At 32.0% G+C, this 23,518-nt stretch overlaps 1 protein-coding gene across 1 annotated transcript in view; it reads right to left on the bottom strand.

The window, feature by feature from the left end:
- Nucleotides 1-2,102: 2,102 nt before the first annotated feature.
- Nucleotides 2,103-23,518, bottom strand: part of LOC134726125 (uncharacterized) — a 37,468-nt gene continuing 16,052 nt past the window's right edge. The window contains exons 3-5 of the mRNA XM_063590522.1: nt 12,780-13,127; nt 7,464-7,548; nt 2,103-2,283 (exon numbers count right to left, since the gene is read on the bottom strand). Coding sequence (XP_063446592.1) covers nt 2,103-2,283; nt 7,464-7,548; nt 12,780-13,127 — 614 coding nt within the window. The remainder of the gene's footprint in view (nt 2,284-7,463; nt 7,549-12,779; nt 13,128-23,518) is intronic.

Genomic DNA, 23,518 nt, shown 5'->3' with positions numbered 1-23,518 from the left:
GTTATTATTTAATTACTCTAAAGCAAAACAAATATGTTAACAAACATTAACCACAAATAGAGAGAGACTGTTTACAACAGACTAATGACATTTCATGAATTTCAAGACAAGAACAGGTTTACAAAAAAAAAAACGGGTGACTTGGGCAAGGTAGTCCGAGGCGCCATCTTAATTTACCTCTTAAAGAAATGCTCAAACCTACATATTTGAAACACAGGAAGGTATTAAACCATAGAAATGATATTTTAGAGCTACTTCATATATGACCAAAAGGGCCAATTACATACAGCTATACAGACAGAATAACTTTCTATTCGGGGTATTTGATTTAACTGTCTCATTTTGACCGGACCGGCTGAGTATGAATTAATCCTTTTTGTTAAACGGTCGTCAAACTTTGGAAAGACTAAATGCAGGACGTAAAAAAATCAGCAGACAACTGTTGTATATATCTCCAATTGATACGATATATTCCCGTGCTTGCATTTCCTATCCAATATTTTCTTGATAGAGGGTTGTTGCTCACAAGGAAGCTATTAAATCAAGTTCCAAATGGTGAATTTGAAATCATCACTTCGTAAATTTTACGGACGTCATCACGAGTTGGTTGACCGTTATAGGATAACCGTTTCACAAATGATATCGAATATGTTCCTTACGTCGTAACTAGAATCCCCATACCTTTCATGAATGTGACCTACCGTATAAGTTTATTTACCGGATTTGATATCTCATAAGCAACCCGACGAGTTTCAGATGTGGAGCAGGATCTGCTTACCCTTCCGGAGCACATGAGATCACCCCTAGTTTTTTTAAGGGGTTAGTGTTGTTTATTCTTTAGTTTTCTATGTTGTGTCATGTTTACTAGTGTGTCTGTCTCTCCTTCTGTGATGCTCGAATAAAATTGCCAAAGGCCAAATAAAGTACAAAGTTGTAGAACCTTGAGGACCCAAATGCTTTAAAATGTTTATATTAATGGGGTAGTAAATCCTTAGCATTTCGAAAAATAGAAAGATAAGCAAACAGTTATTTTAACATTATTGCCATATCAATGTTTATTTACAAAAGTGCTGACTAATGGATTGCTAAATGCGTCCCTCTAGAAATTGACAAATTCTGTTTATAAGAAAGTGCATTTATGAGTTAAGAGAAATCAGGAAAACAACTATTAATTTGGCGACAAAAGACCTTGCATTACTGATAACTTATAAAACTGAACCAACTATTATATATAAGTTTAAGTGTATACAAAATATATTTTTAAAAGTTCACATTTTGTAAATGTTTATCACTCCCCTTTATCTACATGACTTCCTGATAAAAAAGTATACTAGCAATATATTTATAAGGAAGAAAATATATCCGATGTTGAGATGTTATATACTGTACAGATTCTGGATTCTCTTGTTCATTCAAGCAAAACTTAAAAATTATTTCAAGTTTTTATCAAAAATTGAACAAAATAATAATTCTAATTTTGTATAATGGTGTACTAAAAAAATATTGACACCGTATGTTTGTGGCATAACATCGTGGCCACAAGTTAATTTTCATCTGATTAGTATTAATTTATATTAAGATCCATTTTATCACATCTTGTGATCAATTCTATTTGGCAATCGCCAATGGCAATCAGCAGGGTTAAAGAACATCAGTCAAATATACTTTTTTTTCACTTTTTTGGTCTTTTGGAAAATGTTGTTTGTGTTGTTTTTAGACCCTTCTACAACGAAATTTGTTTTACATGCACACGTATGAAAAATTGCGGTTTTTATCCAACGCAATCATAGGTTTGAACGTAGTTTTCAATTTAGATTTGTATATGCTAACGGTTGATCGATATGGATGTTTTTGGTGCAATTGTATGATAATAATTTATGCACGTAAACCTCAGCCAGTTATTTATAAAGAATCAAGAACAACTTGGAATACACACTTGCATACACGAGTCCAAGGGAATTGTTCACGCAAACATAAGATAAACATACACTTATAGTAATTTCAGAACGAGTCATGCCCCGGATGAGAAGTGTCGTGTCCTTAGCATTTCCAAATAATGAGTATTTGCTATTTGCTATAACAAACGACATAGTATCTTGTTTTTAATCATTGTTTAAGTAAGCATTATTGTTCAAATGATCCCTCCTAGCGAGTTGCTCATAGTTGTGTACATCTAAACCATGGTCAACTCCTTCATACAATGACGGATCTTGCTGTTGTGGCGTATTAACATAATCTAATGATCTGTCATTGTGGTTTCTTGTTAAAAAACAACTGAGAGTTCTAAAACAAAAATATACAGGTTAATAAGATGTTATCAAGTGATACTAGGAATTAAATTGAAGAAGCTTATATATGAAGTATTCGAAACAAATAGAAAACAGGCATTTTGAGGAAATCAAGTTTAACTAATAAGTAATTAATTCTTTGGTCTTTAATGTGATTTACAGAAATATAAGCTGTCAGATAAATACAATATACTAGATAAACTCATATCATAGATACCAGGATTGAAATTATATTTGCGCCAGATGCGCGTTTCGTGTACAAAGGACTCATCAGTATCACTCGAATAAAACTTGAGGCTCTAAAGAGCAAGAACTCCTTAGGGGGTCAATTGACCATTTCGGTCATGTTGACTTATTTGTTAATCTTACTTTGCTGAATATTATTGCTGTTTACAGTTTATCTCTTTCTATAATAACATTCAAGATAATAACCAAAAACAGCAAAATTTCCTTAAAATAACCTATTCAGGTGCAGCAACCCAACATCGGGTTGTTTGAAAATTTCAGGGCAGTTAGATCTTGACCTGATAAACAATTTCCCTTCAGTCAGATTTTCTCTAAATGCTTTGGTTTTAGAGTTAAAATCTAAAAACTGAATTTTACCCCTATGTTCAATTTTAGCCATGGCGGCCATCTTGGTTGAAATGGCCGGGTCACCGGACACATTTTTTATACAAGATACACCAAAGATGATTGTGGCCAAATTTGGAAGAATTTGGCCAAGTAGTTTCAGAGGAGAAGATTTTTGTAAAAATAACTAAGATTTACGAAAAATGGTTAAAAATTGACTATAAAGAGCAATTACTCCTGAAGGGGTCAACTGACTATTTCGGTCATGTTGACTTATTTGTAAATCTGACTTTGCTGAACATTATTGCTGTTAACAGTTTATCTCTTTTTATAATAATATTCTAGATAATAACCAAAAACAGCAAACTTTCCTTACAATTACCAATTCAGGGGCAGCAACCTAGCAACGGGTTGTCCGATTCATCTGAAAATTTCAGGGCAGATAGATCTTGACATGATAAACAATTTTACTGTGTCAAATTTGCTCGAAATGCTTTAAATTTTAATTATAAACCAAAAACTGCATTTTACTCCTATGTTCTATTTTTAGCCATTGCAGCCATCTTGGTTGGATGGCTGGGTCACCGGACGCATTTTTCAAACTAGATACCCCAAAGGTGATTGTGGCCAAGTTTGGATTAATTTGGCAAAGTAGTTTCAGAGGAGAAGATTTTTATTAAAGATTTCTAAGATTTACGAAAAATGGTTAAAAATTCACTATAAAGGAAGTACACCACTAATTCATGGTCCCATTACTTTCTATGTTAAATTCCTCCATTTCAACCAGGCACACCTCTTTCATTTTAAGTTCAAATAAAGTGGCAATCATTACATGTCAAAGCAACACTTTATGGTGTCTTAATCAACATACCTTACATGGCATATAAGAAAGAACTGGTTCCCAGAACTTCGGATGTACCAAAACAGGTACTTCAGATCTGACAAACAGACTAAATGTACCCTCTTTTTAACATTTGGTGCAGTTTTTTTAATATTCAAAATTAAAAGTCCAAAAGTGTTCTGCAATGATCACCAGTCCTTCAGCTTTCATTTGATACCAGAAATACCTAAATATTCTTAATATTTTGAAAGTTACACTCATGCGTAGGAACTATTTTGTGTTAAATATGTACTACTTTCTGGTATGTGCTTTCTGGCCTGGCCTGAATTAGTGGTGTTACACCTATAACAGAACAAAACTTGCTATGTTGACTTGAGCTTAACTTTATTTCATTCTCTGATCTATTTCAAGCAATAAAAAACATATAAAGCTTTAGTCCAAATACTATTTTATTAATTTTAAGCTCAAATTGGACTGGTAGTAACATATGGGTTATTCAAAGAAAACTGCATATGTATATTACCATTGGCCAATATAATTTTTTTATTCTCAATATCATTGTTTTATTTATTAATTTCTATTAGGAAAGCTATGTGCTTACTAATAGTCATATCTTTATTAGAAGTTCTTCATTAAATAAAAATATCTTAGTCCAAACCTAAGACATAAATGAGAAATTATCCCCCCTTTTTTCTTGAAATTGGAAAAAGGCTTTATTTTGTATGAATTATAATTCTGTGGTAAAACAGAGAGTAATAGGAGCAATTTATATATCCCTCAGCTAGATAACTTGCTAAACTGGTCCAAAATTGCATGTACAGTGAGATTTTAGAATTCTTATATGAGTATATACCATTTGCCTAGATTGTAAAAGGCTACCATAAGAAAAACAAAAAAACTTTAAAAATTATGAGATTATTTTTGACCAAGAGCTATTTTGTTCCATAAACAAGTCATAAAATACATGTTTTATTGATTTCAATCAGAAAAAATGCAAAAATGAGAACTTGGAGTCAAGTCTTAACTGCATCCATGTTGTATGACCATAAAAGGCTAACATACTTGAGTATGCCATTTTAAGAGCTTAAATTTCCCATAAGCAGGACGGTTGACCCCAAAAAGATGATTAGACATGATTACTAACATCATATCTGACTTATTTTCATTGGAATAGGTACAACTTCTAAAAATTAGATTTCTGGTGATTCTCTGTAATAGGAAGTACACCACTAATTCATGGTCCCATTACTTTCTATGTTAAATTCCTCCATTTCAACCAAGCACACCTCTTTCATTTTAAGTTCAAATAAAGTGTCAATCATTACATGTCAAAGCAACACTTTATGGTGTCTTCTACTGAAAAAATCAACATACCTTACATGGCATATAAGAAAGAACTGGTTCCCAGAACTTCGGATGTACCAAAACAGGTACTTCAGATCTGACAAACAGACTAAATGTACCCTCTTTTTAAAATTTGGTGCAGTTTTTTTAATATTCAAAATTAAAAGTCCAAAAGTGTTCTGCAATGATCACCAGTCCTTCAGCTTTCATTTGATACCAGAAATACCTAAATATTCTTAATATTTTGAAAGTTACACTCATGCGTAGGAACTATTTTGTGATAAATATGTACTACTTTCTGGTATGTGCTTTCTGGACGGGCCTGAATTAGTGGTGTTACACCTAAAGGGCAATAACTTGTAAAGAGGTCAACTGACCATTTTGGTCATGTTGACTTATTTGTAAATCTGATTTTGCTGAACATTATTGGTTTTTACAGTTTGTCTCTATCTATAATAATATTCTAGATATAACCAAAACAGTAAAATTTCTATAAAATTACCAATTCAGGAATAGGAACCCAAGAACGGATTGTCCGATTCATCTGAAAATTTCAGGGCAGATAGATGTTGACGTGATCAACAATTTTACTTCACGTCAGATTTGCTCTAAATGCTTAGGTTTTTGAGGTATAAGCCAAAAACTGCATTTTACCCCATGTTCTATTTTTGGCCATGGCGGCCATCTTGGTAGGTTGTCCGGGTCACCGGACATATTTTTTAAACTATATACCCCAATGATGATTGTGACTAAGTTTGGTTTAATTTGAACCAGCAGTTTTAGAGGAGAAGGTTAACGACGCCGGACGACGCCGGACGCCAAATGATGAGAAAAGCTCACTTGGCCTTTTAGGCCAGGTGAGCTAAAAATGTTAAAAGGCCAAACAAAGTACGAAGCTGAGGAGCATTGAGGACAAATTCATAAAAGTTTTGCCAAATACAGCTAATGTAATCTATTCCTGAGGTAGAAAAGCTGTAGTATTCCAATTTTTTTTTTGTTAACAGTTAATTCATAATTATGAACAAGAAAGGAGGCTACTTTCTACTTCGACCTTTTAGTTGTAGGGGTGAGTAGCTGAGACACCAACCTTTTGCATATATTTGAAATAAAAAAACATATATATCCTATCATTTATATCTATAGGTATCATGTTTACGGTATTCATGGAGGGATAGAAGTGTATGCAAAAATATCTGATTTATTAACGACTGTTGTTTTATTTCATATTTCATATACTGAATGTTAATAGTATTATGAAGACATTGATAAGCAAGTGTATCAGTAAGTTGACAGGAAGTTAATCTGAAGACGTTTGTGTGCATAAATGTAACATGTGATGTCACTATGATGTTATAAATATGTCGAAATTGACATATTTGAAAAAATGGCAACTTTACATACACAACTACATTATTTAGCTCTACCCGAAAAGATATATAACACAAATCAAAATCATCTAGAAAACAATCTTCTCTAGGTAAAGCCTTAGCTCATACCTGAATTATCAATTAAAGTTTACAAAATGAAGTATTTTGGCACTCCTTTTCATTTCAATCTCTATATACAAGAAGTTTGTAGCACCAATATAAAATATGCAAGACAATAAAATAAAAGTCTAATGTTAAACAGACAGAAAAAGTGTAATGAACACTGGAAATATGTTATTTGGTAGATTTATATCATTATATGAAAATTGAATGCAAGTGGCTACATCACATTTTCGTATTGATGAGTGGAAATCGGCTCTATCAAATTACTTCACATTGAGATAAAGTTAAATCACAAAAATACTAAACTCCGAGGAAAATTTATAAACGGAAAGTCCCTCATCAAATGGCAAAATCAAAAGCTCAAACACATCAAACGAATAGATAACAACTGTCATATTACTGACTTGGTACAGGCATTTTATTATGTAAAGAATTGTGGATTAAACCTGGTTTTATAGCTAGTTAACCTCTCACTTGCATGACAGTCGCATACAGTTGCATTATATTGACAAAACTGCGTGAACAAAACAAAAAGACATTATAGGTAAGACTGTCAAGTATAAAGCAGTCAACATTAAGTTTCAAACGTAACCACTAAAAACCCAAACAAATATGTAACAAAGAAGCACAAAACATCATATAGACCACGCATATGAGAATGATAATTCATACCTTGCAACTGTTGATTCGAGCTCTATGTACTGAAGTGTCTAGCGTGCGTCTTGTGTAACAATTTGATAAGCCTGATGTGTTTTTCCGTAATTTATCCATATCTGTTTGAAAGAGCTCAAATTGTTGTACAAAACAATCAAATGAATAACTGCGACACAAGTAACATGCATAGTCTTCCCATTATAGAAAGTGATTAGAACCCATTTATATTGTTCTTTTATTTAAAATTGAGTTCAACAAATCTCAGTAAATACTTACTTGTTCTTGTTCTGTAAAACTCCAAGTAATATCACACAAAGAACAAATATTATTGATCCACACACTGTACCAACCACAATGACAGCTTGAATACAAACAATATAAAATACCATTATTAAAAGGAAAACTTACTTATGATAATACTCTATCTATTTTATCAATGTCAATGGGGAATATTGAAATCTAAATAAACACATTATAAAGTGAATACATCTGACACGCTTTTCTGTAATTTACCGTCATCAGCGACGCTCAAAACCACGGATTCGTAAAAACGCTGCAGCACTTGGAACTTTATGTCAAAAAATGACCTTAACAGAATACTAATAACAAAAAATCGTCTACAGTCATTTTTTTTTGTGGGAGTTGGAACCAGTTTCTTTCTACTTCGAAAGCCATTTCCTCCCTCTCCCCGTGGATGAAAAGGAGCTTGGTCGTAACCATTGGATAGCTAAGATGAGTTTCTAAATCCGATTTTATTGATGCACACGGAATTGAAGATTAGTTTATAATATATATAATATAAATTATGTCAGTTTCAAGGCATTTACAACTGATCAGATGATAGATACACGTACAGAATAACAGTTCACCAACAGCCGTACCGATCCAATGCAAGGACATTAACAAAAAACGTTACATAAATTAGTAAGTTCGAAGCACTTTTCTTGATCTAGTTAAATGCAGGAACGCTTTTACTCAAACATTGGAAAGCAAAGGATGCGTAAATACGTGTAACATATTTAGTCCTGGTATCTATGATGAGTTTAATTGAGCCTATTGACAAAAAAGGATCTGGGCAGATTATCTAAATTTACCGAAAGTAAACTTTGTTATAAGAAGTAAGAAACAGTTCCATAACAATATTTATCAAATAAAGAAGAAGATCCATACATGCGTTACTTATATGCACAATGAAAAGTGTAAACTGAATTACTAGATCATGTAGATAGGGCTGCATAAACAAACTAAGGTCGGTTTAAACCTGTTTGCGCTTTCAATAGATTTTGTTTCAGTATTTTTTTTAATATAAGTACAAGACTATAGTAAACAGCACAGTGTTAGTAAATATTCAAACCTTTTTGCAATTTTGGGATAATTTGATACAGATAGACAGAAAATACAAACAAACAAAATACAATTATACTGAATACGAATGCATATACATATATATTCGCTAACTGAAAATATTGTACTTTTATTCTAAATAAAGTCATCATAGATAGAAGGGATATATATATATATTTGTAAACAGTATACTTGTATTTTCCTTGTTTGTATTTTCTGTCTCTTTGTATCAAATTATCAACATTCAAACCGAGATTATAATGCGCTATTTACTACATTTATTAAATTCATAAATAATGAATACAAAATTGCCTCTTTTGAATTCCACTCGTTTTTTGGTAAATGAATATATTGAGACAAATAAACACATCAAAGACCTAATAAATTAATCGGTTAAACAACTGGACTACACTTTATTATTACCTTTGAGCTGATACAAAGAGTCGAAACCAATTATCGTTCTTCTAAAAATCTTTAAAAATCATATTTTATAATTAAATCAATTGACTTGATTTTACTTTATTTTGCAGGTGAACAGTAACCAAAGAAGGCAGAATCAAATTAGTATAAAAGAAATACGCAATAATCATCATATTTTTAAAATCATAGTTACACCTTATGTAGAAATAAGTAATTTCAAAACTCAACCATAAATAGAATGTTGACTCTGATTTAACTATCTCACAATTACCTAATGAAAGAAATAGTTGATCATAAATCTGATAATATAGCAGTTGTTAAGATTAAATGTATGCCCCGTCACATGCAACACAAAATTGTTAGTGGCACTTACTATCTAAACATGTGTTTGTTATTTACCTGTGTTTTCACAATTTGACTGTTTCATAACTGGAGTTTTATTACCTTCCTCTGTTATACTGACATGTATCTGAACACGTTTTGTGTGAATAACATCGTTGAAAGTATTGCTGACGATACAGATATATATACCGCTATTTGTTGTAGTGACATCCGTGATTGTTAAAGTTTTGTTGGTGCTTATTGTTTCAATTTGGTTGTCTTTATACCAAAGATAACTTGGTATAGGATTACCATTGGTTATACAATTCAAGCTGATACTTGTATCCAAGCTTACTAAAAAGTCTGTTTTATTTGGATGTTTTATGATAGTTGGCATTTTCACAGCATCTATGTGTAGAAGAAAAATAGAAGAAATGCATCAGTTTATTTGTTAAGAATGTTCAGCATCTAAAATCATCCATTCCTCGTTTCCATTCTCGATTTTATCAATTTAAGAACAAGAACAAACATAAGATCTGTTGTCGTTTGTTTATGTGGTTCATTTAACTTTCTCGTTGCTAGTTATTTGTATAGATTAGACCGTTGGTTTTCCCGTTTGAATTGTTTTTTCACTAGTCATCTTTAGGACCCTTCATAGTTTTTTGTTCGGTGTGAGCCACGGGTCTGTGTTGAAGACGTACTTTGACCTATAATGGTTTATTTTTACAAATTGTGACGTGCATGGAGAGTTTTCTCATTGGCACTCATCACACTCTTCTTAAAAATACTATATTGGTATCTTTCTATATAGTTTTCCAGTCGTGTATTACATTCAATGATCTTCACGGTTGATCCAATGTATGAATCTGTCGTAATTTAATTTCAATCTATTCCATCTATGGTCACCTATATTTCTTACTTTCAACATCATCTGGTCTCTAGTAGAAAAATGTCTCATCGACAATCGAACCACATCTTCTAATATTATATGAATGATTTAAATTGAATAATTTAACAAAGGGACCAAACATAAGTGTTTTATCTCAAAAGATCATATGGGTGGGGATTTTGATTGCAAAATTACAAGAGCATTATCATAATACCTCATTTATTTTGTATGAGCGAAAAGGATGGGGCTTATACGGGATAAACAAAAACATTGATTGATTGTAAAACAGATTACTGACTTATACATCTCTAAATAAATACGCTATAGTAGTATGTCACTAACTATGTTTTTATATCGTGGCTTTATAAACATTTTTTATCATACAATCGGGTAAAGTTGACTAACAGTTTGAGTAAAGCGTATATTTGTTATCGCTGAATGATTGCCAAGCACTACCTTAATACTTATTAGAAATTATATTTCAATGAACCAGGTAACGGAATTAAAACAACAACACACTGTTTTAAGTATAAGATTATGAGTTTGAAGTTAGAGGATAATTTCGTTATGTAGAGTGCACTATCCGTAATTAGCACGGATTTTGAATGGTTGAATCCTTACTGTTTTTAAAATAAATTCTTGTATGCTGTTGTTTGCTTTTTCATTGTTTTTGTTTTTGATAATATTCTCCTTATCATAACTTAATATTTTTTTTTCATCTTTTGCCTTAAGCATGCGTTAAAGACAAGGGAACCAGCTGGAAAAGTTTTTAATATATATAGAAGGTAACATAACGTCATTAACAATAGATAATAATTTTAACAAAATATATCACAGTATAAATTGTTAGGAGTCTATAAAAGTAAAAATAAATTAACGTTAACAGTTAAAGCGTATCATTAACAATAATTCTACAAACATTAAAGACCATGTGTTAAATATCTAAGGCCGTGTTCACATTGACCTAAACTCGGTGTTGTGTTAGTGTAACTCACACATAAACTAAACATAATTACGTTCTCATTGATAAAACCCAATGTTTACATGTAGTGTCAATCATGTTTTGTCTACATGCAGTCGATAGTCGATGTAGGCCTTGTGTAGGTTAAGTGTACACAAAACTAGGCATTCAGAACTTTAATTTTCCCATGCATATTTAAAAAAAGAAGCGATTTTTATATAAAATTGATACTTATTACACTGATTAATAAAGTTCTTTGCAGAAATATTTGTCTAAACTTGATATTTTTATTTGTTATAAAAGCACTTTACGTAGCCTTATAAACCCCTTATCAAGACAGGCAAGACTCATCCATCATTGCCGAACACATAATTCGTTTGAAAAGGTCTTCCCGAATCGACTGGACGTACACACTGACAGAAATATTTGCCACTGGTCTTTACTCAAACAAGGATTCACTCAAAAATGCATTAGGGAGCTACCATTTGATTTTTATGGTGTGGGGGCTAGGATGAAATTTGAAAAAAAAGGCAGGACAGGAGTTTTGTTTTGAGTAAAAAAAAAGGCAGGATGAGACACTTGCAAAAAAAAAGTCAGGACAATTTAGGTAAAAAAAAGTCAGGATAAACTAAAAAAAAAGGCAGGACCGAACAGAGTGAAAAATAATTTGGCAGGACAGAGATTACAGCTAAAAAAAATTGCAGGACAAAATTTTTCATCCCAGCCCCCCCCCCCCCCCTCCAATCAAAATCAAATGGTAGCTCCCTTACTGAAAAAGGGTGAGGCTAATTGCTTGTTTGTGCAGTATATCAGGTCCGTTAAAATACAGTTAGAAAATAAAATAAAAACATAACCCCCTCCTTTTGCTAAATACTCCTTGGAGAAAATATACCATTTGTAACAAACAGAAAAGATAGAAATGTAGTGATCCTCAACATCGCAATTCTATTTCTTCATCTGGTCTGTTAGCAAGCTGATGGAGCCTACGTTTTTAATGCGTAATCGAGACATCTTGAAACTTCTGCAAATCATCCAAAATGACTTTCTTAAAGGAGCAACCACTTTACTTCAAAAAGAGGGGGAGGAGGGTTCTGATTCAGAATTTTTTGTCGCGCGAAAGTTTATATTTATGTATTTTTTCTATGGTACCAATTCAATATTTGACAATATAATGTATGGGCAAACTTTGGATTCAGAATATTTGTTCATTCTAATCATCTGTATGACCCGATTTTTTTTAATCAGATTGTGGTAAAATGACCCCCCATTTTTTAAAGTCAAATGGTCGTTTCCTAACTGCTAGAAAAGTTGAATTCTGTTCTACGTAATGAACATTTAAATGACATATAGTTTACATGTGTGATCAAAACTTATGTACAGGTAGCAAAACAAGGTGTATAGATGTGAACAAATTTAATGCGAAACTAGTGTCCATTACATTAAACCAAATGTAAACATGTTTACTGAACACAGCGTTTGGTGGGAACACGGCCTAAATGTCTTTTTATAAGTTGTATTGTTGGATTGATTATTTATTGACGTTAAGTATGATGGAAGGTTAAGGGTCTTTTAGTTTACCTTACTTTGTTCATGAACATCCTTATTCGAAGCAAATTTGTCATGGAATACAAATATGAATAACAAACAGTTTACTTACAGTTCACTTCTAATGGCGCTAGTTCTACATACATATTCCCTTCTGTAAGAGATGATACTACAATACATTGTATCACTGCCTGGTTGTCCTCAGAAGTGACCATGAATGTGATGTCACTTGTACGATAGTATGAGCAATTTTCAGGCAACTCATGTACTGATGTGCTAGTGGGTGTATAGTTCATGGGTAAAATATGATCACGTCGATAATTTTGGAAAATCAATTTCGCAGGCGGTCTTCCAACATCACCAGAGCAAACAAATGTCACGTTATAACCCTCAGTTATAACAGGTTTTGATGTCAGTGGTCGATTCAAAAATTCAATAATCTCAGGTTTTGACGGTGAAACTGCAGAAATATATAGAAAATTTACTTTAAAGTCATTTTTATATCAATCTTTTTGTTCATATACCTCCTCAAGTTTTCAAGTGTTTCTATACATCCATGGCTTTAGGAGTACCAAATTTGTGGAATGTGACTTTAATTAACAAAGTCATACAATAATTACAAAATATTTAAAGCAATGGATTTTAACGTAGTATAATACGGCATACGTATGCTTTATTAGTGAATTGTGCGCCAGGTAGCACCTTTGAATGTAAAAAATAATAAAATGCGGAGTTTTTTAAACGTCGATTTGGGACTTATTGAACGACACAAGCATCAAACAGACATATAATTGGCAACATTCAGTCTTCAAAAATATAGTGTGTATTTATAACATAACAGCCACATTATACACCGCCCTTAATATAAAAATGAGAATAAATCAAACAGAAATAAGCAAAAATCTGCATAAACATCACAACTTTTAATTTTTAATATAATAATAGACTTGCTAGAAAAGTCGACACTATTACTGGCGCTCGTGTTTGATGGAAGATAAATACAATACTAGAATACCAGTTTAATGTGGGGACCAACTCAAATAGTAAAAAAATATTCTAAATATTTTCTTTACTGTATTGGCGCGTTTAATACCGCCGATATTAATCTTAAATATTTGTATTTATTTAGGAACGCAGGATAAGATCAATTGTATTTTTAAGAACCAGAAATAAATCAATAAATACATTTTGAGATTAATTGATATTGGTCTTATGAAAAATTTATCTTGTTTCAGTGTTTTATAATTAAGCAAATGACAAAGGAGTGTAGTCGTATAATTTCGAAAGCCAAAAGACAAACAAAAAGAATAATTAACCTGTGATCTCGGATTGATAATCCGTGACCCCGGATTAGTTATCAGTGATATCGGATTGACAATCTATGTTCTTATATTTCGGAATGATCATCCGTGATCCCAGATTTTAAATCTGTGATAGAGAATTGACAATCTATGACCCAGGATTGACAATCTTAAGATATCGGATTGTTAATCTTAGATTAATATTCCTATACAGAACAACTATGACAATTGAGTCACTTATTTTAGATAATAAAACTTATTTTTACTGAAAGGTAGGTCAAATTCATTAACAACTTATAAATGGTACAATGTCTATTTATTCAAACGGCCGTTATTTACTTAGAGCTAGTTTTCAATATCTACGAGTACCGTAATATTGTTACTTAGTGTCCTTTATCTTTATGTTTGTTGTTTTTGTGCTTCCTGCCAATGTATTGAGTCGACTCGAGTAAATTCCAACTGATTTGACAGTATGTAATTATGTTGTACTGTTACAACTAACACCGCTGTTTAAGGTTAAAAAGGGGCGTTGAGCCCTCACAAATATGTTTAATCCCGCAATATTCTTTCTTAACATATCACACACAAAGGCAACAGTGGTATACCGCTGTTCAAGATCATAAATCCATGAACAAAAAAAAAATCAGGGTAAAAAACTTAAACCGAGGGAAACGCATTAAATATAAGGCGAGAACAACGACACAACACTAAAATGTAACACACACAGAAACGGACCAATCATCAGACAAAATCCCACGAGAATAACAAATATAACACCAAAACCAAATACATGAATTTGGGATAGACAAGTAAAGTGACACGTCTTATCGCAATGTGAATTTACACTACAAAATAAGAGAAAACAAGCGACGTAACGTTAAATTTAACACACGCAGAAACGAACAATAATATAACAATGGCTATATCCCAAATTCATGTAAATAGTTTAAATGTTTAATGTTATATTTGTAATTCTCATCGGATTTTGTCAAATGTGTTGACGTCTTTCCTATTATATTTATGTGTTATGGAAAGAAAAATTAATCACCACATTCATGTATTAGATTTGATTTGTTCAACGTAATCTGTACGATAATTTACGTTTGATTCATAATAAAGTGGACATATATATATATATTATAGTTAATTGCTATTAATAAGTATTGCAATATGCATTGTGTTTAAATGTAATATCAGTATGTAGTTCTATTATAATCTTTAAACAATCCCAATTCTACCTTACTTTTGTGATATAGTTTTTCATATGCGACGTAATTTTTTAGCCGTTTCAGAAATTTCATCAATTAAAATGTGTCGTATTTTTGTGCCTTTTCGCAACTTCGTATGTGAGGTCATTTTTATATTTATTGCGTTGAGGCCTGGACTGAGTCGGGTGTGTCAATTCTGTGTTGGTCTTTGCATTATGTATTCGGGTTTTGTTTTCTGTAATTAGTTAATACTTTTATTTTAATTAGTTTCATTATGTATATCTTTTATATTCGTTTGATAAAATTTACTGTTTGCTATAGCATTAATTGCTCAAAATAATAAACATAGCCGTATTTGACAAAACCTTTTTCAACTTTTGATCTTCAGTGCTGTACAAATTTGTACCATTTTTTTCACACACCAGGAATCGATTATTCCATGATTGTCGTTGATTTTCAATGAGCACACTGATAGTAAACACAGCAAATTAATAATAAGTAAACAGAAGACGTAAAAAAATAAATAAAAACACAAAAAAATACTCCCCTTGCCCTTCCAAGCTACCTGTTATAAGACTCGAAAAGGTTCACACTTTTTTTCCTTCTATTTATCACAATCAAGAGTCTTCGATTAGATGGGAACTTTTTGTTATCATTTAGAATTTAGAAATACAAATTTGAAAGACATTGAAAAAATTAAAACAGACGTAGTTTCAGTTGACATTGTTTCCTGTCTATAATCTTATGTTTTATAACGGGCTTTCGTTAATGTAATGTGTCCAATTGCCAGCATGTAAAATTACATATGTCTACATTTCCGATTCCAATGGTATTTTATCCCCCAACCAACAAATCTGGAGATTATCTTCTAACGATACTGTCTGTCCGTAACACACTTGTTGACCTTTTTTATTCAACATCATTTCAAGATTTTTACAATACTTAGTTTATACTTAGTCCTTATGAATATCTAGTATCCTGTTAATTTTCAAAGACAGTCAAGGTCACAGTTGGAATTTATTTGATATCCTTGAAAACACTCTAGACTCGTCATAGTTTGATATATTTTGACTTAACCTGGCATATACTTAACCGTAATGAAAATCCAGATGTCAATTCATTTTCCAGTTCATAGGTCAAAGGTCAATTGTTTATACATTTCTAACCAATATAAGAGACATCAATTAAGACGGTAAACGCCGATGGAAAAAGAATGTAAAAAAATAAAATAAATTAAAGTATGAGTGGCGTTGCAATAAGACGGCTAGAGTCAGGGTCGTTTTGAACTTTATAGAGACAAAGAACGAACTAAAACTTTTTTTTTATTCTTACTTTCTTTTTTTTCACATTGTACCAGAATGAAAATAACACGACAGTTTGTTTCTATTGGGAGTTCAAGCGGGACAAAACCCTAGTTTCTTTATTTTTTGTAAGAATTGTTGATTCGAAATATAAAGGTAAAATACCCCCCTCTTTTCCACAAAAGGAAAGATTTTCCTTATCGTTGAGTTATATGTTGCATTCCCCTACATTTTATTGTAGTCATCGTCTATCCAACACGTTCACCAACAGTAGTATCAACTGTTCTTATAAATTACACGGCCGTGAAAGTACTATATAAAACTTGCACGGAATCGGGTGTCCCATGTGGCTTTCCATATATAATAAAACAAACACAAATGTAACACAGCAGCACAAAATCGCACATAGAACACGCATATAAGCAAAAATATACCAGTGTTTGGTATGACTATTAATCGAGCCCTCCGAACCCCCTAAATCAGCTAGTGTTACAACAAACTTATTTTCATTTACATCCTTTGTAGATTTGATTACATAGATGCAGACAAAGTATAATACTCTTGAGAACACATCGAATATCGGAAGGCAAACACATTATGAACTATATGCAGTGTTGAAGCACCAGTGTAGGACATACAACTTCAGGGCCCCCAAAACTACTAGTGTAAAACCATTCAAACGGGAAAACCAACGGTCTTATCTATAAAAAGAGAATTTGCTGCATTTCTTATGCATTTATTCTTTAAATGACATGTTTATTGTCCAACTAAAACCTTTGTGATCGTTAATCTGTTGAGTGTTCTATCTCAGGTTAATAAGTGTTGCCACTTTTGCATGTTTTGATTACATGTATGCAACAGTTAAAATATTTACTTCGCAATTCCCTGTAATGAGGCAATTTGTATATAAACTAGTCACAGTGTAGATACTATTCTGTACGCTATCCGGAAGTCGCGATTTTCGAAGCGAGGATTTGAAACTGGCTAACAGAACGGTTTTGTTTTGGTGCTTTTTCTCATCATTTGTTTACTCCTATATCTATAAAGTGCTTTGCACATCTTAAATGTATGTATAGCATCATAAATATGAGTTACTGTAACAAAAACATGCAGTAGAATATAAAATATACGTGTGCATCACACCAACTTCAAAGAAAAAAGTGAAATCGATTGACAATTTTGCTCTCGTATTACAAAGCAATTGATCTTTTGTTGCAAATATTTCATCAGTTTACAGTTAAATATATACTGTTTCAATATTCTCACCGTATTTGAGTAGAATGTTCGTATTTCAAAAAAAACTATGCTTTCCTTGAGGATCCCAAAATAAAATACTGTACGATCAGTCTAAAACTGACTGTATTCTAGAAGCGATTTCAGATTTTATGTCTGTATGACCAGTCGTGATTTTGAAGAAAAAAAACAACGGCAATTTGAAGGTATATACGTGTCTATGTGATATTATGTGTCCATGGAACTATAACGTGTAATTTCTTTCATCAGACAATACAAATATATTTCTGATGATTTTTGTAGACGGCAAAATAATTATATTTTTTTCCCGTCAGTCTTACTTAAAATCAAATGCCTAAAAAGCAATACATGATTCGCTTGTGGACTTTGTATAAGTGTGTCGTTGCAGTTATCTGTTTAACTATTACATTCAGTTTAAAGACTATTTACACCGTCTGCCGTTAACCAATTGGTGATAACATACATCGACAAACCTGTTTCTTTTAAAATGACAAAAAATAGATAGAGAAAGCTTTGTTTAAAAACTTTATGTATTGAGGAAAGAATTAACAAAACTATACCCCGCCACTTCTATAATCCATGTTTTGGAAAAAACTAAACAACCAGAAATACTAAATTATAGGTGCACAGGGGCATCATTTTATAACGAATATGAGGAAGTTTTATTTATGTATGGTAAAGTTTTTGAAAGTTGCGTATAGTAAACGGGTACCACCCAATAAGGTAGTGGAAAAGTCCTTATCATGGAAATAGAAAACTGATGAATTTTCGAAAAATCAAAACAAGAGGTGCACAATTGAATTAAATGATAAGGAATCTGACAAAGATTCATTAAGTTATGACAAGTGTCTGAAGGAAGTTGTGGATATAAAATAGGTACGCCCAATATAATGTTATTTTATATATATAGAAACTTCAAAAATATTTTTACCAAAAATTCGAAATAGAAGGTCCATAATACATTGATTGATTAAAAATGGAGCAATTTAAGAAAAGTTTAACAATTGGTTTTGGAGGTCACGGTTGGAAATACCTGATGGGTGCCCACATATAAACAATGTTCAAGTCCGTATCTTATATAAAGAAATCCCATAAAAGATTTTTAATAAAATTCGAAATGCATTCCTTTTTTTTTTTATATAAATATGGCCGTTAATTTTCTCGAATTGTTTTACATTGTCATTTCGGGGCCTTTTATAGCTGACTTTGTGGTATTGGCTTTGCTCATTGTTGAAGGCCATACAATGACCTATATTTGTTAATGTCTGTGTCATTTTGATCTTTTGTGGACGGTTGTCTCATTGGCAATCATACCGCATCTTCTTTTTATATTATCATTTATGATACGGAATCCGGGAAAAAATAAATAATAGTTATACCCGTGACGGATTCAAGAAAATGTGGGAATCGGCGGTTTGAAACTCTTTTTTAACTTTCAATGCATTTGTATGGGAACATATATTTTGAATCCTCTTTTCTCCTGGATTGGACCCCCTCTCCGTTTAAAAACGTCTGGAAACCCCAATGTATATTAAGTGGTTAATGAGGAGATGCGCTTACAAAACCGGCAAAACATGTTGTATCGGTCCAACGGACGAACGGAAAGACGGACTTCATTATCACTATAAACGACCGCTTTACAAAGTGGTGTACAATTGAGTGTGAAAGAGACAGTTTACATCCAAAACGAAGTGAAAGAACTGTGATCAATTATAGGCTACAGTACGGCCTCGAATGTTTGTAAATACATGCATTTTTATATAACAATTAAATCTGTGTGTTTGTACAATTTTAAGTATAACGGAGGACATTTCTGAAACTTATATAAACAAACAAACCTTCCTCTAATTTCAGCAACATTTAAACATCCGTATACTTATTGAGTAAGTCGAGTACACGCTATCAAGCTAAAACATGTTTGATAAGTTTTCAGGATGTGAATTTATTAAAATATATTTGTGTTAATTAGAAAAATGCCATCTTCTAATGATTCGTAAATAACTTTGAAATCACCTCTAGAATACAGTGAAATAATGACTGATCATACAGTTTCAAAATATACAAGCGAGACTGATCGTACAGTGAGAAATTTAAACACATGTGTAATTTTCTTATTTCTGGCTTCAAAGATCTGGCTGAAACTTTTACCACCACTTCAAATATACTTTATTTAGTAAATTAAGTCTGGTTTTTACGTTAATTTATACAGTAAGGGTGCAAAAAGATTGTTGTTAGGTTCACCGACTGATTTTCCTTAGTGATGCACTTGAAAATCTCTTGATTAAGGCAAAGATACGAATAATGAATGTGCTAAATTTAATTATAAACCATTTGTGAATATTGATGTCAGCTGAACTAATCATTAAGCAATGTACAGATGAACATCTTACCGTTTAATATAGTATATCCAACAAATTTTAGATGTGATCCAAAAAGTTCTCGCTTCGAAAATCGCGACTTCCGAATAGCGTACAGAATAGTATCTACACTGTGCTAGTGTATATGCAAATTAATTCGTAGTCATGTCGACAGGATGTTTAGTTCAAATACAATCCAATAAACATATAAACAGATTTATGAACATGTTCATAGATTGTGGACATGTCAACGAAATACTTGATATGTTAATAGATTACTATATATGAATCGGGATATATTTCGAATGCAAACAGACTCTCTGAAACAAAATATAGGGGCTCCACATAACTTTCCGACCCCAGACATTTCTAGTGCCTAACAATACGAACACAATTTGTACCCAATATTTCGTCCTCGCAACCGAACCCGAAACAGAATATTTTAGAAATACAGACTACATTATTCAATCATTTCTTAAAGAAAATACGAAAAGTATATGCAGTATATCGCTATTTTATTATGAATGTATTATCAGATTATTACATGGCATTTTTCATATCGCATGTATTATCAGACCTAGGTTCAATATCAGCCCAAGAGCCGGCTGATAATACATGCGATATGAAAAATGACATGTTATGATCTTTTTATCATATGCTTCAACAGTAGAGAAAAATAACAGATTCATATATTGATCCTTTTACGTGGTTCCCGAAAAGAATTTGAAAGAGTGAAAGGTTAACGGACGTCGGACCCAAAATTGGATACATTCAATATGAAATCTTTCTATCATCTGCCTCAACGGAGAAAAAAAATACATTTTAATATCATAATGGACAAATGGACACAAATAAAATTCAACAATATACGTAATGAACATTGTTTGGAAAAGTCAAGTTTTTTTAAAGTAACTTTCTTAATTATATTTCAGAAAATTTAAAAAAAAATATTTATTTAATAATTAATTTAATTTTTTTTATTTAATTTTATCATTTTACACAAAATACTATCCAGTATTCAAATAATTGTTTTGTACACTAATTTGTAATGTTTTTCTAACATAACATTGAAGTGTATTTTCCGGAATTTGCCGAGTATCACCGGAATGCCATGTGATAACGTTACGGAAAGGCATGTGATAACAATCGAAGCATGTGATAAACTTTTCATATCAGCCTGCTAAGCACCAATTGGAAAAATATGGAAAATACTTTAATTTAATGCTATTATCATACGGTAAAAATCATATGTTATTTTGTCTAAGTATATGATAATATTAGTTACATAGTGTGTTACTGACCCTGTACATATCATATTAGGTCACTAGCACACTATGTAACGATTTTTTCTTACCGACTATCTTTATTTGTTGAATTTAGACTAAAGTTGTCGTATTTGTTATCATATCACATCTTCTTATTTATGTATTAAAGTGTTCAAGGGTTCAATTTTAAGAACCTTCTTCAATTGGTCTGCACTAAACAACTAGTGTAAACGATAAATATTTATTATCAACAAACTTGATGGCCGTACTTTAACCTATAATGGTTCACTTTTTAAATTGTTATTTGGATGGAGAGTTGTCTAATTGGCACTCATACCACATCTTCTTATATCTATTGATATCAACACTATTAAACAGAACTTTATAAGTTAAAAATAATCAAACAGTGCCTAAGTCGTAAATCCTGAACTAACCGTGTATTGAAATAAGCCCCGCCTCCCTTCTAACCTAATATTGAATATACACGGTCTCCACGAGGTCGCATTCAACCAATCATATTCCTAGAAATGAATAGGAGATAAGATAAACATATTTATCTTACCTCCTATAGACTTATAGAGATACGATTGGTTAAAGAACTACAAATGGTGACTATGTATATTTGATATACGTTGTCCTAAAAAAAAAAGAGGCTTAGCAACCATACAAGGTTAGTTACCATATGGGGTTAGTAAGGTGTTACTTCCCTCTCAAAATAAAATTGGTGCCACAACCCTTCATAAAAAAACACGGTGTTCAGAAAAAAATCCGAAAGTATTCAACAGATGAAGAAATTGATGATGAAAGGTTGAAATAAGTTCTGTAAACATAATTAAAGCTAACAAGTTGTTATTTTTGGCATAATGAGGTTACTTCCCTTTCTAAACAAAAAAAGTAATCTGAAAGATTCAATAAACGTAATTAAAATACAAGCAATGAAAGATTGAAATTTATTCATAAAACGTATATAAAGCTTAAAAGTTGCTCTTGTTGGAATTTGTTTTCTGTATAGACAAACGGAAGTAGGATCTACTAAGTGTTGAAGACTGATCACAATAGGCTATAAAGTCGTTATACGGTGTGCTAGTGACCTAATACAATATATATGGGGTCAGTAAATTCCATATGGGGATTACAATGAAACTAATATTATATATATATATATATAACATCTTCATGCCTTATATATCATGTACTGTAGTACGCCGCTAGATAAAAAACTGACGTGGAAAGGTAACACATGCCCAAAAAAAATTGTTAATTTGTGGCTACGATGTTGTGCCACAAACATTCGGTGTCAATATTTCTTTAGTACACCAGATCTAGATTTCGACAATATATGTCTCTTCAGTGATGTTATGGATCGAAACGGTATTTAGAGGGCCATATAATTAACTCTCAATTTAAGATTGACCCTTGAATTTTAAGAGACAATATAGGATGAACTGATCATATAAACCGGAGGGAAAATATGATACATGCCCAAACAAAAAATATAAACGAGTCTAAATTGAAAACTACGTTCAAACCTATTATTGCGTTGGATAAAAACCGCAATTTTTATACGTGTGCATGTCAAACAAATTTCGTTGTAGAAGGGTCTAAAAACAGCACAAACAACATTTTCCAAAAGACCAAAAAAGGTGAAAAAGTATATTTAAACAAAACGCATTTGACTAACAGGTCGAACAACTGATGTTCTTTAACCCTGCTGACTGCCATTGACGATTGCCAAATAAAATTGATCACAAGATGTAACAAAATGGATCTGAATATAAATTTAATACGTCACAGAAAAAAAAAAATTGTTAACTTGTGGCTACGATGTTGTGCCACAAACATTCGGTGTCAATATTTCTTTAGTACACCAGATCTAGATTTCGACAATATATGTCTCTTCAGTGATGTTAGGGATCGAAACGGTATTTGGAGGGCCATATAATTTACTCTCAATTTAAGATTGACTCTTGAATTTTACGAGACAATATAGGATGAACGGATCATATAAACCGGAGGGAAAATATGATACATGCCCAAACAAAAAATATAAACGAGTCTAAATTGAAAACTACGTTCAAACCTATTATTTCGTTGGATAAAAACCGCAATTTGTATACGTGTGCATGTCAAACAAATTTCGGTGTAGAAGGGTCTAAAAACAGCAC

The sequence above is a fragment of the Mytilus trossulus genome, chromosome 7, assembly GCF_036588685.1.
Source record: "Mytilus trossulus isolate FHL-02 chromosome 7, PNRI_Mtr1.1.1.hap1, whole genome shotgun sequence".
NCBI classification, from domain to species: domain Eukaryota; kingdom Metazoa; phylum Mollusca; class Bivalvia; order Mytilida; family Mytilidae; genus Mytilus; species Mytilus trossulus.
Note: the sequence above shows the minus strand (reverse complement) of the source record. Positions and strands in the feature narration are given on the sequence as shown.